General features: G+C 45.0%; 1 protein-coding gene across 17 annotated transcripts in view; it reads left to right on the top strand.

Moving 5' to 3' along the window:
- The window catches only part of PTPRT (protein tyrosine phosphatase receptor type T), a 1,067,285-nt gene that overhangs the window by 863,371 nt on the left and 189,748 nt on the right, over nucleotides 1–14,166 (top strand). For 10 of the 17 annotated variants that reach the window (XM_019458468.2, XM_019458472.2, XM_053890232.1 and 7 more), the window contains one exon: nucleotides 10,113–10,169. The exons of the other annotated variants lie outside the window; for them this stretch is intronic. In XM_019458468.2, coding sequence (XP_019314013.2) covers nucleotides 10,113–10,169 — 57 coding nt within the window. The remainder of the gene's footprint in view (nucleotides 1–10,112; nucleotides 10,170–14,166) is intronic. 17 annotated transcript variants of the gene reach the window in all.

The following is a 14,166-nucleotide window of genomic DNA, read 5'->3' on the forward strand; positions in this document are numbered from 1 at the left end:
ATCTTACTGCAGCAAGAGTCAGAGACCTTGAGAGTCTCAGTTGATCTCTCTCAAACTCCAAGTGCCATGTTTCAGGTTATCCCCATCTATCCATTCACAGAACATTTTTTAAACATCCCTACTGCCAGTGGTTTCATGATAAACCTGCTCTTTGTAAAAGAAAAGCCCTTATTTGTAGTCTTTGTTGATCTCCAAAGTATAAATATCCCCACCATGTCCAATATCAAGTTACCAATGGTTTAATAACTGGCTTGCAAAAAAGTCCAGAGTGTTTAACACCCGGGTCTAGCAAGCTAATACAAGCCAGCTCCGGCACACCAAGGCCTCTACCACCCAGTTTGTTAGAGGATCAGACGATATAATAAACATCTAAGTGTTGTATTTACTGCGAGGTGTTTTGGAAAAAAATATTGTCAATAAATGTTATTTCCTTTGTGTAGTCTGCTCAGTCAGCATCTGTGAGCTGGGTACCTTGAAAGGAACTAGGGTTTTGTGCTGAATCAGCAGGCATGATGCCTGTCCTCAAGGAGCTCACGATCCAGTGTGGAAACAGACCTTGCATGAGTGATTTTGACAGATAATCGTGGACTTATGATTATGATCAATGCTTCCAAATGGAAGTGAAATGTACTGAATGGGGGCTAGAGTACCGTTGGGGCCAAAGCTCCAGGCAGTAATGGCATGTATGTTCCTGGGCCTTCATCTGGGGTTCTGTTTCTCTGGGACTGGTCCAGTATGGGAGATACAACCCTTCTATTACCTCCATCACTACCCCTTCTCACCTAAACACTGGGAATTGCACAATACCCAGACCAAGGGTAGGATTGGAAGGCCAGCTGACTCAGCAGCTCAGACTGTGAGAGGAGCCATACCCCTGGTCCAAAGTCCTTGTTAAGAGTCAAGACTGTATGTATTTAGAGGATTGAGAGGGTAGGGATTTGCATATCACCAGGGGGCAATATTTATTTACAGAGTGAGGGCAGAACCACAAATTGAAGGCCCAGCTAAGGGACTGTGGGGTGGGAGTTTGATATTTGCTAGTAGAAGGGTAATTCTAGCATCAGGACAGGCTCACCTCAAAAGCCTTGAAAACGGTCTTTTTCATTGATGGAAGGGTCTTGTTGGCATTGCCCCAGATTCACATTCTTTTTTATCTTGTTGATCAGCCAGGGGTTGCCTGTTATTAACTTTGGCTAGAGATTTAGAGGAATTAGAATGTGAGTTCAACCATAGTGGGGAAGTGGATTTCATCGATGAGTAGATAAAGGCAAATAGGAGCTGTCTTAAGACAGATTCCCTGGAAGCAGAGCCTGAAGCAGGGATTTTGGTGCATGTAATGTATTGATGGAGGGCACTTGGAAGAAATCTATAAATCAAAGAGGGAAGTGGGATGGTAAAAAGAAAATGTTAAAGCAAGAATCTGTTCTCAGATAAATGCAAGCCTAGGCTAGATGCAAGTGGAGTATAAATTTCTCCAAAGTTCTGCCTTGAAGCAAGAAGACCAGGTTTTCTGTGTCTCTCCCCCATAACAATTAGTCCTTGGTACTTTCCCCTTTCCTTACCCTTCTCCCTCCCCTCCATTTCTCAGGTGGCTCCAGGGGAAATGGTATCCCAGAGCCTTGGCCAAAGTCTCTGGAGAATGTCACAGGTGTGAGCCCTTAGTCTTAATACCAACAGCAGCAGGGGCATGGGGGTGTGGGGGGAAGGTTGGGTATGATACACTGACCTGCAAAGGGGATCTGGGAGTGGCACCAGTGGCCTCCACTGCACTGATCTTATTATAAAGAGGATGTGTTTCATCATCGGGTTGAGGGATAGCAAAAAGCTCATGGAATTGCCTCAATTTCAAGAGCTAAAAGAAAATCCTGAAAGCCCTGTGCTTGGTACACTCTACTCTGAGAATTTGTTCAGAGCTGCAGAGAGAAAACTTCAGCTAATGGGTAAATAAGCATTACATTTTTGGTTTAGAAACAGAGAATTATTATTACTCATTCTCTGAAGGGAGGGCAGTATGAAGATAACAGTGAGGCTTCATTTGTGTAGTTAAAACAGGAATTGTGAGATAGAGCAAGTAAGTGGGAGGTACATTTAGACCCATTAAGTAAGGTTTACCTCGTATTTGGAAGATGAGGGATGGGCTCAGTTTCAGAACCAGGTTGAAGATGGAATCTGAACATACTCAGAGACCACTCTTGGGAAGATAGAGCATGTAGAAATTTGCAATGAAAGTGCAACCTTAGACTTCCAAGGTTCTGAAGCTTAGGCTGGAGGGAGTATGGGGGCGGGGAACTGCCTTTCCTGTGGAAGATGATTATCCTCTGTGGTGGGAGGTGCCCCAGGCTATAGCTGCTGAAGGAGGGACCTGAGCATCTGTTTGTGCCTTTCTGACTCAGAGCAGGCCAAGGGGAAAATGGTATTGATGGAGGGCACTTGGATCTGCCAAGTTCTAGATCAGCCTCTCCCAAGCTTCTATCCTCATACTTGCAATATTCTTCTGACTTACCAAGTTCCTTCTAACTTCAGGGCCTTTACTCATCCTGCCCCCTCTGCCCGAAATTATCCAGCCACTGTATGTGCCTGTATAACAGATAAATATCTTTCTAACTGCAGCATAGACACACTTCCTCAGAAAGATCATCCTGACCTCCAATCTGATGTATATCCCCAACATTTTCCACCTGAAATCATACCCTGTACTTTTTTTCATAGCATTCATTTTGACTTGCAAATATGTACATTTTTTTTGGTTTGCTTACATGTTTAGTGTCTGTATCCCAGCCACATTCCAAGTGTAGTAAAAGCATTTTGCCTATTTTGAGCACTGTTGTGTCCCCAGGTTCTAGCATACTTTCGTGCTCAGTAAAATATATTGAATGAACAAAGGGATAAATCAATGGATGGTCAATTGATTAATGGATAGATGGATGGATGGATGGAGGAAAATAGGTTATTCTTTCATGGCCTCTTTTTTTTTTTCAAATACAACCTATTTGTCAGCACTGTTCTCTTTCAATGTAGGAGTAAAAAGGAATGAGGTAGAGATCAACTATGTAATCTACAGTACCCACTCACAGAAAGGCCAGCCAGGCTCTGCTGGGGTATTTGCTATAACAGGGACCTCACTACTGGCCCAAAGAGTTCCTCCCACCATGGGAGGACACTTCATTTGGAGGGAGCCTCAATATCATGAGTCCATATTGGCTCCCTGTTATTTCTGCCAATGTGTCTTTGAGGCCACATAGATCCTGTCTGCCTTTCCTCCCTCCAGAAAATAAAATTTGTTTTCTCTGTGTCCCTCCGCCCCAATTAGGGTCAAGCAGGTACTTGCCTGTCTGCCCTCTCCCTGTTGGAACCTCTCTGGCCACCAGCAGACAATAGCACTCCCATCTCTGGCACCAGCCAGGGAGGGAACACAGCTGGTTCTGCAGACTCCCGCTGGGTGCGCCCGAGTGGCAGTTAGAAAAATCAGCTTTGATTTGATTTGCAAACTGAGCCTAGTCATTGAGACAAAATAAATCCGGAAACCCATAAAGCCATTTGCAGAGTTGCTTTGCAGAAGACAGCCACAGTTTTAATCTAGTAAACACTCTCTAACGATCCCATTAAAACAGCCCCCTCAGAGTAGGTGCTGAAAGCTGAACTCCAGAATAATGAAGCATGAGATAAGGGGCCAATGTCACCAGTAGATCCATGCTGCCCTGTGGTGGTGATGGACTAAAACCATTGTCCCAATGGCAATAGGAAAGAGACGTGGGCAATGGTCTTTTGTAAATGTGGTTTCTTTTTATAATGGCTAAGCCTGAGGTGGAGCATTTCATCCAGCATTTTCTCTTCTCTCTTCATAATGGATTCTCACCCCTGCAGAGAGTGGCAGGACAATAAATACCCATTCTCTAGTGAGATGCCCTCATTTTGCAGATGCTAAGACTGGAGCCAGGAAGGGGAATGATGTGTCCATAGATTCCTTATCTGTAAGGATAACATGCCACAGGTGGTGTGAGAAGCCAAGCAAGATGTAGGTATTGTCTCCTATCAGATAGGAAATTCCCATCACCTGCCCTCCCCTCTGTTGACCCAATTCTATGCAGAAGGTTCTATCTTTATGAAGCTTCTTTGAGAGGTTGCATGGAATAATGGGGAATCAGAGTCACCTGGCTTTAAATCCCACATCCTAAACTTAACTGTTTGACCTTGGGTAAGTCAACCTTTATGAGTCTATCACTTCACTTTTAGGCTGGAGATCATTCATTCTTTCTCATGATTATTTGAGGTAATGCACATAAAAGGTCAAGAATATAACAGATTATAAACATCTTTAGCTTCCCTCCTTCATTCTTCTGAACTTCTCTGATAGGAGACCTGGAGACCCACCTCTCTCTCTGCTGTTCTCTAAGGAAGAAAACCCAAAGCCCAGGCTCTAGTCATTTCTCATACAATTCCACAAATCACACATTTATCAGATGCACTCAGGCTAGATCCAAAGTGCAGAAACAGGCACAGGAATGATGCTGGCCTCACTTCTTGGTATTTAACCTCTTCATCAATAGGTTGTTATGTTTAAATGAGATTCTACATAGCAATCATGTATTTTTATTGACTATAGCATTTTGCTCATGCACCTGCTGCCCTTTGACTGTAGCACTTTTCCTTTCCTCCTGATCTACCTAACAATTTCAGGAGGGACTCAGGACCACAGGATGCCCAAATCTAGCTGTGGTAGCTGAAGTAGAGACCCCAGTGAGGGATCACTTATGAGAGGCAAACTATAGTGAGTCAGTCTATTGGAAAACTCTTGACTCTTGTTCAGTCTTTAGAAATCCTGCCAGAATTTCAGAGGGAGAAGTCCAGGGTGTGTGCTTGGGGGTTAGAGTAGGGTGGTACTGTTTCTCTCTAGCCAAACCCAATAAGGTGAATTTTCCATAATGAGGGTTCTCAGAATTGCTTGAGTATAACAGATCTCCTTGGCCCTTGGCCCCTCTTATTTTCACTCAGTGTCTTCTAGGCCCTAAAATTCCAAAGGAATAATTTGGCTTTTCCTGAAGGTTTTGTGACAAGATAGAAGAAAAAGATTATATTATAAGTAGACCAAAATAACCCAAAGATGACATTCACATTAATATTTTTCTTTCTACAACCACTGACACATCTCTCTAGTCTTCTTTTGTCCTTCTCCTATCCCTTCTCTCTAGACTGTTCATACTTCTCTCTCTCTCTCTCTCTCTCTCTCTCTCTCTCTCTCTCTCTCTCTCACACACACACACACACACACACACACACACACACACACACACACACCCTTTTCCCCACCCCACTCAGGAAGACAAAGCTAGAGCAATAGAGTCCAGGAAAACAAAACCAACACCAACACTTGCCCTTCAAGCATGTCCTCGGGACATCCCTGTGAACTACAAATGAGAATTATCTACCCAAGACCTGAGACACCTGAGTTGACCTTAGCTCAAATCTGATGCTCCAGAGCAATTGTATCTCACAAAGGGATAGGAGGAATTTTAAAATCATGAGTCAGAGAAAGAGGAAAATGTTTCTGGAGACAGGGTTAGAAATAAAGAGAATAAAGCTCTATTAGAGCTTTCTCTGATGGGGTTTCAATGTAGTGTTGAAGGGGGGGGGAGGTGAAGAGGGCTAGCAAAAATTAACCATCTGTGATACCAGTCATGGTACTATGGTGCTGTGTACCAGTCATAAGGCTGTGTATGTTGACATGAGTTTATAATGAGATGATAGAATCAAAGCCTGGCATGTATTACACACTAAATAAATAGTGATCATCATTATTACCCTTACTCAAGAAATGAAACAGTATAATCCCAGAAGGGTTGAATAAAGAACCCAAGGTCCCACAGAATTGCAGCTGAGTTCTAACTCCAAAGCTCATGGCATTCCCGTGACACCATTTTGAATCTTGTCAATGACATAGACGGGGTGAGATTCTGTGAGTCAGAGTCCCCTATCTCCTATTTGTTAACCCCTTCCCATGACTCTATTCCAATAATAGTCGATAATAGAATATTTAGAGCATGATGGGTCTTTTGTTTCTCTTTGGCAGTGTCCAGGCTAAGTCCTGAGATCTGTAGCAGACCTGGTGCCTCAAGGAGCCCTCAGCTTTTTACACTAGTATAATATATTGAAGCTAATAAACCAAGAAATTAGTTTGCCTTCAAGGTTATCTATTCTAGTGTCATCTTTAGTCCATCAGCATCTCTTTCTATTCACCATTCTTTGCTTGAGAAGGAAATAGAAGTCAAAAATCAGAAAAGAAGTCTGAGGCACTTATAATTCTGATCTTCTTCTTTGCACAATATTAATATTTTTATTAATATTTTTATTAATATTAATATATATGAATGGGGGCTGGAAACTATGGAGAGAGCAGGGTCATGAATCCTCTAACAGAAAATCCATATGATGTGGGAACCAGATGGCAGAAGAGAAAGCAAGGGACTACTACCTTTTCTTCTGCCGGATTAGTTAGGATAGGTCAGGCTTAGCTGCAATAACAAATTAATACCCAAGTATCAGTGGCTTAATATCAGAAAGTTTTCTTTGTTGTTATGCCATCTAGAATATATGTGGCCTCAAAAGATGCCATATTAGGGAAGAGAAAGTATGGGGATAGTAACCTGGATCTTGAATACCTCACTTGGAAATGACTCTAGTCACTTCTGCTTACATGGCTCTGATGAGGCTTGGATTCTTCTGTGTGACTAAGAAGGAGTGATAGACCAGGCACCAGTAAACGCTAGTCATCTCTACACAATATGTATGAGCTCTTTTCCTGTTTCCACTTCCCTTTGTGTCCTGCTGAGACCCATGATCCATCGCTCGTCTTCTGCTACTGTACCCACTAGAGAGACGTCTTCCCATCCCAACACCTATGCAGCTATACTTCTGTGTCTGCCCTTCATAGCTAAGCACTCCTACCCAGCAGAGTTGGAGCCCTAGGTGGTAGAGTGGGGAGGCTCCTCTGGGCCTGTCAACCAAACTAAGGCTTTAACTGTTTTTTTTAAATTTATTTAATCCTTAAAAGAACTTCATGAGATACTTATTAGTATTCCCATTTTATGGGTAGGGAATTGAAACTCATAAGTGTAATTTTCCAAATGACACAGCTAGTAGGTAAATACTAAACCAGAATTTCATTTCTTCATTTAATTTTCCATAAATATATATTGAGTGCAACTTAGTATTGACAGTGGCCTCCTGTCCCATAGAGGTTAAGAAATTTGTCTTTGGATTTGGGCAGTCTTTGATTCTAGGCTGGAAAAGGCACTTAACTGCTCTATGTCTTGGTTTCCCCATCTGTAAAACCATGACAATAGCACCACTTACTTTATGGGACTAATGTAAGAATTCAATGGGCTAATGCATATAAAGTGCTTAGTGCAATGCCAAGCTTATAATAAGCACTCAACGGGTAGCTAGTGGAACAACAAAAAGATAAATTATATCAATATAGCATGATAAGCGCTGTGATGAAGGTAAATCCAGGATACTGTGGGAGCAGAGAAGGGAAACATAAATCACTTTAGGGTGTGCATTCTCAGGTACGTGGTTACTGAGACAAGTTTTAAAAGAGTGACGGTTATCATATTGAACAAGGCTGAAGAGTAAGGCAGGGAGGTCTTCTGAGTTGAGGAAGTAGCATGTGCAGATCATTGGAGGCAAGAAAGCATGCCACTGAACTTGAATAGGTCAAAGCAAACAGACAGATGCCAGTGTGACCAGAGGGCAGGAGTGAACAGAGGTGGAGGCTGAAATGGCAAGCAAGGCCAGGACACCAAGGACTCAGCATAGCCCCATAATATATGTGATATATATATCTATATATCTATATCTATCTATATATAGATATAGATATATGTATATATGTATATGTGTGTATGTATATGTATATATGTATATGTATGTATACATATACACACATATATATATATATATATAGACATAGTCCTGAGACTGTGGGCGCCCTTGGAGGTGCTTAAGCAAACTGCCTTTGTCCGAAGGCCACCCTAGTTATAGCTTAGAAGATGGATCAGAGATGGGGTTTCAGAGCACAGACAAGGTGGGAGCATGGGAGAACAGGTAGAAGCCACTGAAATGGGACAAGTGAGAACATTTGAGTCATGTCTTCTCAAGCTTTCTGTTTCTTTTTCTGACATGCATGCAAGCCATATCCTGCCTACCTCAAAGGTGGGGGAAAATTAATAAAAATAGCCACTTAGACTAGGGGTTGGCAGACTTTCTGTAAAGGGCCAGATAGTAGGTATTTTCAGTTTTGCAAGGCCTGTGGTGTCTGTCACACCTACGTAGCTTTGTCATTGCAGCACAGAAAGCAGTGAAATAAATATAAAATGAGAGTGTGACTATGTTCCAATAAAACTTTATTTCTGGACATTGAAATGTAGATTTTGTATAATTTTTGTACACCATAAAGTATTACTCTTCTTTTTGTTTCTTTGTCCCCCAACCATTTAAAAATATAAAAACCATTCCTAGCACATGGCCACACAGGGAACCGTGGGAAGCTGGATTTGACCCATGAGCCATAGTTTACTGACCTCTGACTTAGTATGTGCTTTGAAAATGGCACAGTTCTTCATACCTTAAAGGGAGGAATATTATGATGACAACTAAGTGGTAGTTACATTTTATAGTATTTCGTGACCTCGATCAAGCTTGGTATTTGTGTGAATTTTTGAAATTATGTATTTCCTATTTACCAGTTGGTCTGGAACACCCTACCTCTCTCTCCATTTGCATAAAGGCTTTATACAGTTTTGTTGATGAATCAGTAGAGGAACATGCAGCCTTTTACCAAGCATAAGACACCTTACTGCCTTTTGTATCATTTTCTTTATAGAGACAAGTGGTTGGTTTCAGAGGGCAGGAGTGTTAGTCATGCAAACCAGGGTTGGAATACTGCATCTGCCAGTTGCTAGTTGTGTGATCTTGAGCAAGTTACAGTAGTTCTCTGGTTCATGTATTCACTCGTCTATTTATCCAACAAATATTCACAGAGTACCTACTACATGCCGGGTACGAGATTGCCTAGTAAATGGAACGCTGTGACTACCTTCAAGGAATTTACAGAACCAAGGAGAAGTCAGCCATTAATAACACGGGAAGGTTATCACTGTATAAAGGGAAGACTAGGGTGTGATGGGAAAACAGAGCAGGCCATCTTCTCCATACATGGTGAGATGCTCAAGACTTCCAATAAAGGAATTCCAAACTGATTTCCTGAAGGATGAACAGTTGCCAGCCAGGTAAAGGGGCAGGAAGGGAGTGCATTCCACACGAGGTGATGAGGCTGGGTAAGGCCTACAGATAAGAAGGTAGGGGGCTGTTGATAACAGAGAAGATTTCATTGCCCTTTGGGCAGAGAGTGTGGACCAACAGGCAAGGATCTGTCATTGAGGGTCTGCGAGCTGGTGGAGGGGATTTGACATTTGACTTTCTCATGCCCTTCAGCTGAAGGGTGGAGAGTAGATTGATAGGGGGCAAGACCAGAGACAGGAAGACCAACAGGAGGCTGCTTAGGTAATCCCCAGTGAAATATGAGGGTGGCTTCAACCAAGAGGAAATGAAATTGGAGAGAAGGAGGAGGAGGCTTCCAGAACCTTCCTGGAATATAATGACTAAGGCATGCTGAGTAATTAGAAGTGGGAGGTCAGTAAAAAGGAGGGGTAAAGGATGACTCCCAGTTTGCTAGACCAAGGTGCTACGTGGGTGGGGCCACCATTTACTAAGAAAGCAGAGACTGGGAGAGAAGACACCAAGTGGAAAGATGATGCGTTCATTTGTAATAATACTGACCTTTCTGGGATGCTCTCAGTCTCAGAAACATTGTGTGTGAGGTACCTGGCATGTCGTGGGGCCTTGATAAATGCTGAATCTTATTCTCGTTTCATTTTTAAAAATCTTTTTCGGGCCTTGTTGTGTTAGATCACGATGTTCTTTTGCTGTTTAGTGTGAGCTCTTCAGAGCCACAAGAACTATGGTTTTGTTCACCGTGCCACACGTTTTCATGTGTGTTTCTTTCTCTCCTTCTCTTCTGCATGCTGCCTGGGGACTGGCTTCCTTGTGGTCAGCACCAATGGGCAGCGCCCAGGTGACCCCGGGGACTCCACTCTGCCTCCTCACCACAGGTGACCATCAGAGCCCTGGGCGGGTGGGAAGGGATTGAGAGTGGCCCATGCTCAGGGCATCCTCCAGGCCAGGTGCCCCAGAGAGGAACTGGCAGTCCCTCCACCCCACCCATCCATCTGCCCACCTATTCTTCCAGCCACCCACCCATTCACCCATCCACCCAACTCTCCATCCCTCCTTTCATTCATGCATCTATCCACTCATCCATTCTAATGCTTACTACTAAGTACCTGCTGTGTGCCAGGCGCTGTTGCAGGCATTGAGGCATACAATGATGAGGAAAAAAAGACATGTTCCTGTGACTTTCTGGGAAGGGAAAGAGCCACACAAATCAATGTACAACTGTAACCATGAGTAGTGCCACAAACGAGAGGTATGTGGTGTTCAAAATAGACAAACACATATACCTGGAGCAAAGGGAAGCAAGCCCCAGGAAGTGACAGCTTAGCTGTGGTCTGAGGTTAGGGAAGAAGTTGACCTATTACGTCTGTGCTTAGGAAGTAAGTAGATCAGGCTGTGATCCCAAGCCTACCATTTGTCCCAGACAGGCCCTTTATTTTTTTTAACGTTTATTTATTTATTTTTGAGAGAGAGAGAGAGCGAGCAAGCACACATGCACACACACAAGTCGGGGAGGGTCAGAGAGAGAGGGAGACACAGAATCTGAAGTGGGGTCCAGGCTCCAGGCTCCAGGCTCCAGGCTCCAAGCTCCGAGCTGTCAGCGTAGAACCCAATGCAGGGCTCAAATCCACAAACCGTGATATCATGACCTGATCCAAAGTTGGATGCTTAACTGACTGAGCCACCCAGGCACCCCTGGGACAACCCCTTTCAGTGTGATGATCTCAACTTCTCCTATGTGTGAAGCAGGAGTAATCATGGTTACCTCTTAGGGGGCGCCATTTTCTCGCAGTCTCTGCACAGGCAGCGTCTTCTGGAGGTGTACTCCAAAACCATACAAGATGACGAGTGTAAGAAGGGCTGGTATGGGAGTGCCCAGTCCAGAGTAGGTATATGTTTGAAGTAAATACCAGCCCCTTCCATCGAATACACTGCAGTTTGATCTAATGTTGCATAAACATCCATTGCTCTTCAGAGACTGGGCTGCAGAGCCCATCTGTGTCAGAGGCTAATGCCCATTTCAGGGCCTGATAGACAAGGGATGCTGCTGACCTAGAGATTCTACCTCAGGGGCTCATTCTTGTCATTACAGTCGTTGGCGATTTCAAATCTTTTACTGTCACCTCTCTCAGAGTTGTTGCTCAGACAATGGCCTCCTCTCTGCTGGTCCCTGACTGGCTAGTTTGTCATAGGGAGAAAGGGGGTGCGGCAGGCAGTCATGACAGGAGTCTGGCCATCCAGTACCTCACAATCCTCTACTGTCCACCCCCTTTCCCAAATTCAGAAATATCACTGCCGGGGCACCTGGGTGGCTCAGTTGGTTAAGCATCCAACTCTTGATTTTCACTTAGGTCGTGATCTCATGGTTCCTCAGTTCAAGCCCCATGTCAGGCTTTGTGCTGACAATGCAGAGCCTGCTTAGGATTCTCTCTCTCCCTCTCTCTCTCTCTCTGCCCCTCCCCCACTCATGTTCTCCCTCCTTCCCTCCCTCCCTCTCTCTTTCTCTCCACACACACACACGCACTCTCTCTCTCAAGATAAATAAATAAACATTAAAAAAAAAAAAGAAATAGCACTGCTAATGAATGTCTCTGGGTTCTCTAGACACAGAGCCTGAGATAGGCATTCTTGTGCAAATCATTCATGGAGGAGTATTCTCAGAAGAAAATGAGGAAGACAGGGTAGGGCAGGGAAGAAACTAAGGGAGGATGTGGAGGCCTGTGTCAGCCTGAGCCCACAGGGGCCTCTGGAATGTGGGAGCTGCCCCCACCTTGAAGTCAGGGGCCAGCAGTTGTGCCACTGTGTCAGCCAGCTATTGGCCACGGGCTCCCATGCGAGTGCACAGCCTCCTGGAGAGGCAGCTCACCTCCGCCTTACAGCACTTCTGCTGAGAAGGAGGTATCTGTGAGCCTTTAGCAGCCAGCACGCTTGGCAGATAGAGATGAGGTGCACCAGCCCTGGAGAGGAGATCTGGGCAGACCCTCCATGTAGCATTCGCTACAGCCCAGCCCAGCTTTCCTCCATAGCTACCTCCACAGCTCAGCATGTCACTGCCCACACCCCAGGAGTGTCCTCCTAGCCACTCATTACCTATGTGACTTTAAGCAAGTTGCATAGGCTTTTTTCACCGGCAAATCTAATTGTCACACTTCACAGTCATTTTACCGATGACTATTAGGGGACCCTGGAGAGTGCCCTGCTCCACAGCAGCACATAGTAGGCCTTCAGGAAATGTCAGTCTCCTACTATCCCCCCATCATAGGCCCACCAGCCTCACCCTCACCCTCACCCTCACCCCCAGGGCTGTGTAGTCAGAGTGAGGGGCCAGTGACTCCACCCCCGTGCCCATACCCACTTTACTGAGGAACCGTGCTTCTCCAGAGCAGGTGAGGGAGCTCCATTTCCACTGGGCCATTGTTCTCTGGGATCTATTCAAGTCGAGCAGTCTGATAATGTTTTCTTTAAACAGAGCCAATTCTGTATCAGGCACATTTGTTCTTACCTCTTGCCTCTGAGGTGTCTGAATGTTCCTCCTCTGACAGGTTTATTTCATCGTGTTCCATTGGTTTCTCGGCCTCATTTGATGGGTGAGGTGCCTGCGAGTGTTTCTCTTTGAGCAGAAGGTCCCTTTCAAAGGGTGTTTTTGTTAATGCTCTTCCCCTGGTAGCAATAAGGGCTGGTGTAAATAATAATGTCAGATGTGAATGACGAGGAGTTCAGACCGTGAGCGCAGGCTGCCTCATTTCAGATCAGCAGCGCAGAGAACTGTGGAGCCACGTTGTGTGTCAGGGACAGGCTGGCATTTGGAGTCGAGGCTGTGTTCAGCTCTCGGCTCTGCCCCAGTTCTGGCCTGGTGATGGTGGGCAAGCGATTTCTTTTCTCTGGGCTCCCTTCTTTTCCGGACAAGTGGGGATAGCAGTGCACCCGGCCATAGTTAATGGGGAGAGCGAAGTATGATAGCCTTAACTTCCTTGCTCAGCTAACTCTGACTAGCTCTTCAGGTCTCTGACTTCCTGACCTCGCCTTCAGAGAATCTGTGTTCAGGGACAGGGCTTGTCACCCTCGGCACTAGGGACACTTGGGGATGGGTAATTCTCTGTGGTGGGGGGCTGCCATGTGCGTGTTAGGATGGTCAGCGGCACCTCCGGCTTCTACCCACTAGATGCCAGTAGCACTTCATCCCTCAATTATGACAGCCAACTCTATCTCCAGACAGTCCCCCAGGTCCCCTGAGGGACAGTAGCTCCCCCTCTTGAAATCTTTCAGAGCTGCACTGTTCAATAAACAGAACTTGAACCATGTCTGTAATTTTACATTTTTACAGAAGTGTTTATTTTTTTTTAACGTTTATTTATTTTTGAGACAGAGAGAGACAGAGCATGAACGGGGGAGGGGCAGAGAGAGAGGGAGACACAGAATCAGAAGCAGGCTCCAGGCTCCAGGCTCCAAGCCCCAAGCCATCAGCCCAGAGCCTGATGCAGGGCTCGAACTCACGGACCGCGAGATTGTGACCTGAGCCGAAGTCGGACGCCTAACCGACCAAGCCACCCAGGCGCCCCAGAAGTGTTTATTTTTGAGAGAGAGAGAGAGAGCACCTGTGCAAGAGCAGGGGAGAGGCAGTTGGCAGGGGGGGGGGGGGGGGGGTGGCGGGGACAGAGGATCCAAAGTAGGTTCTGTGCTGACAGCAGAGAGCCTGATATGGGGCTCTAACTCACAAACCATGGGATCATGACCTGAACCGAGGCACCCCTATAATTTTACATTTTTTTAGAGTCACATTAAAAAAGAAAAAAATAACAGATGAAATTAATGTTACTAGGTATTATTTAACCCAATGCATATAAAACATCATTTTAACATGCAGTTATTATTTTA

This window comes from Panthera pardus, unplaced genomic scaffold, assembly GCF_024362965.1.
Source record: "Panthera pardus isolate Hobbes unplaced genomic scaffold, ASM2436296v1 HiC_scaffold_25, whole genome shotgun sequence".
In the NCBI taxonomy this organism is placed as follows: domain Eukaryota; kingdom Metazoa; phylum Chordata; class Mammalia; order Carnivora; family Felidae; genus Panthera; species Panthera pardus.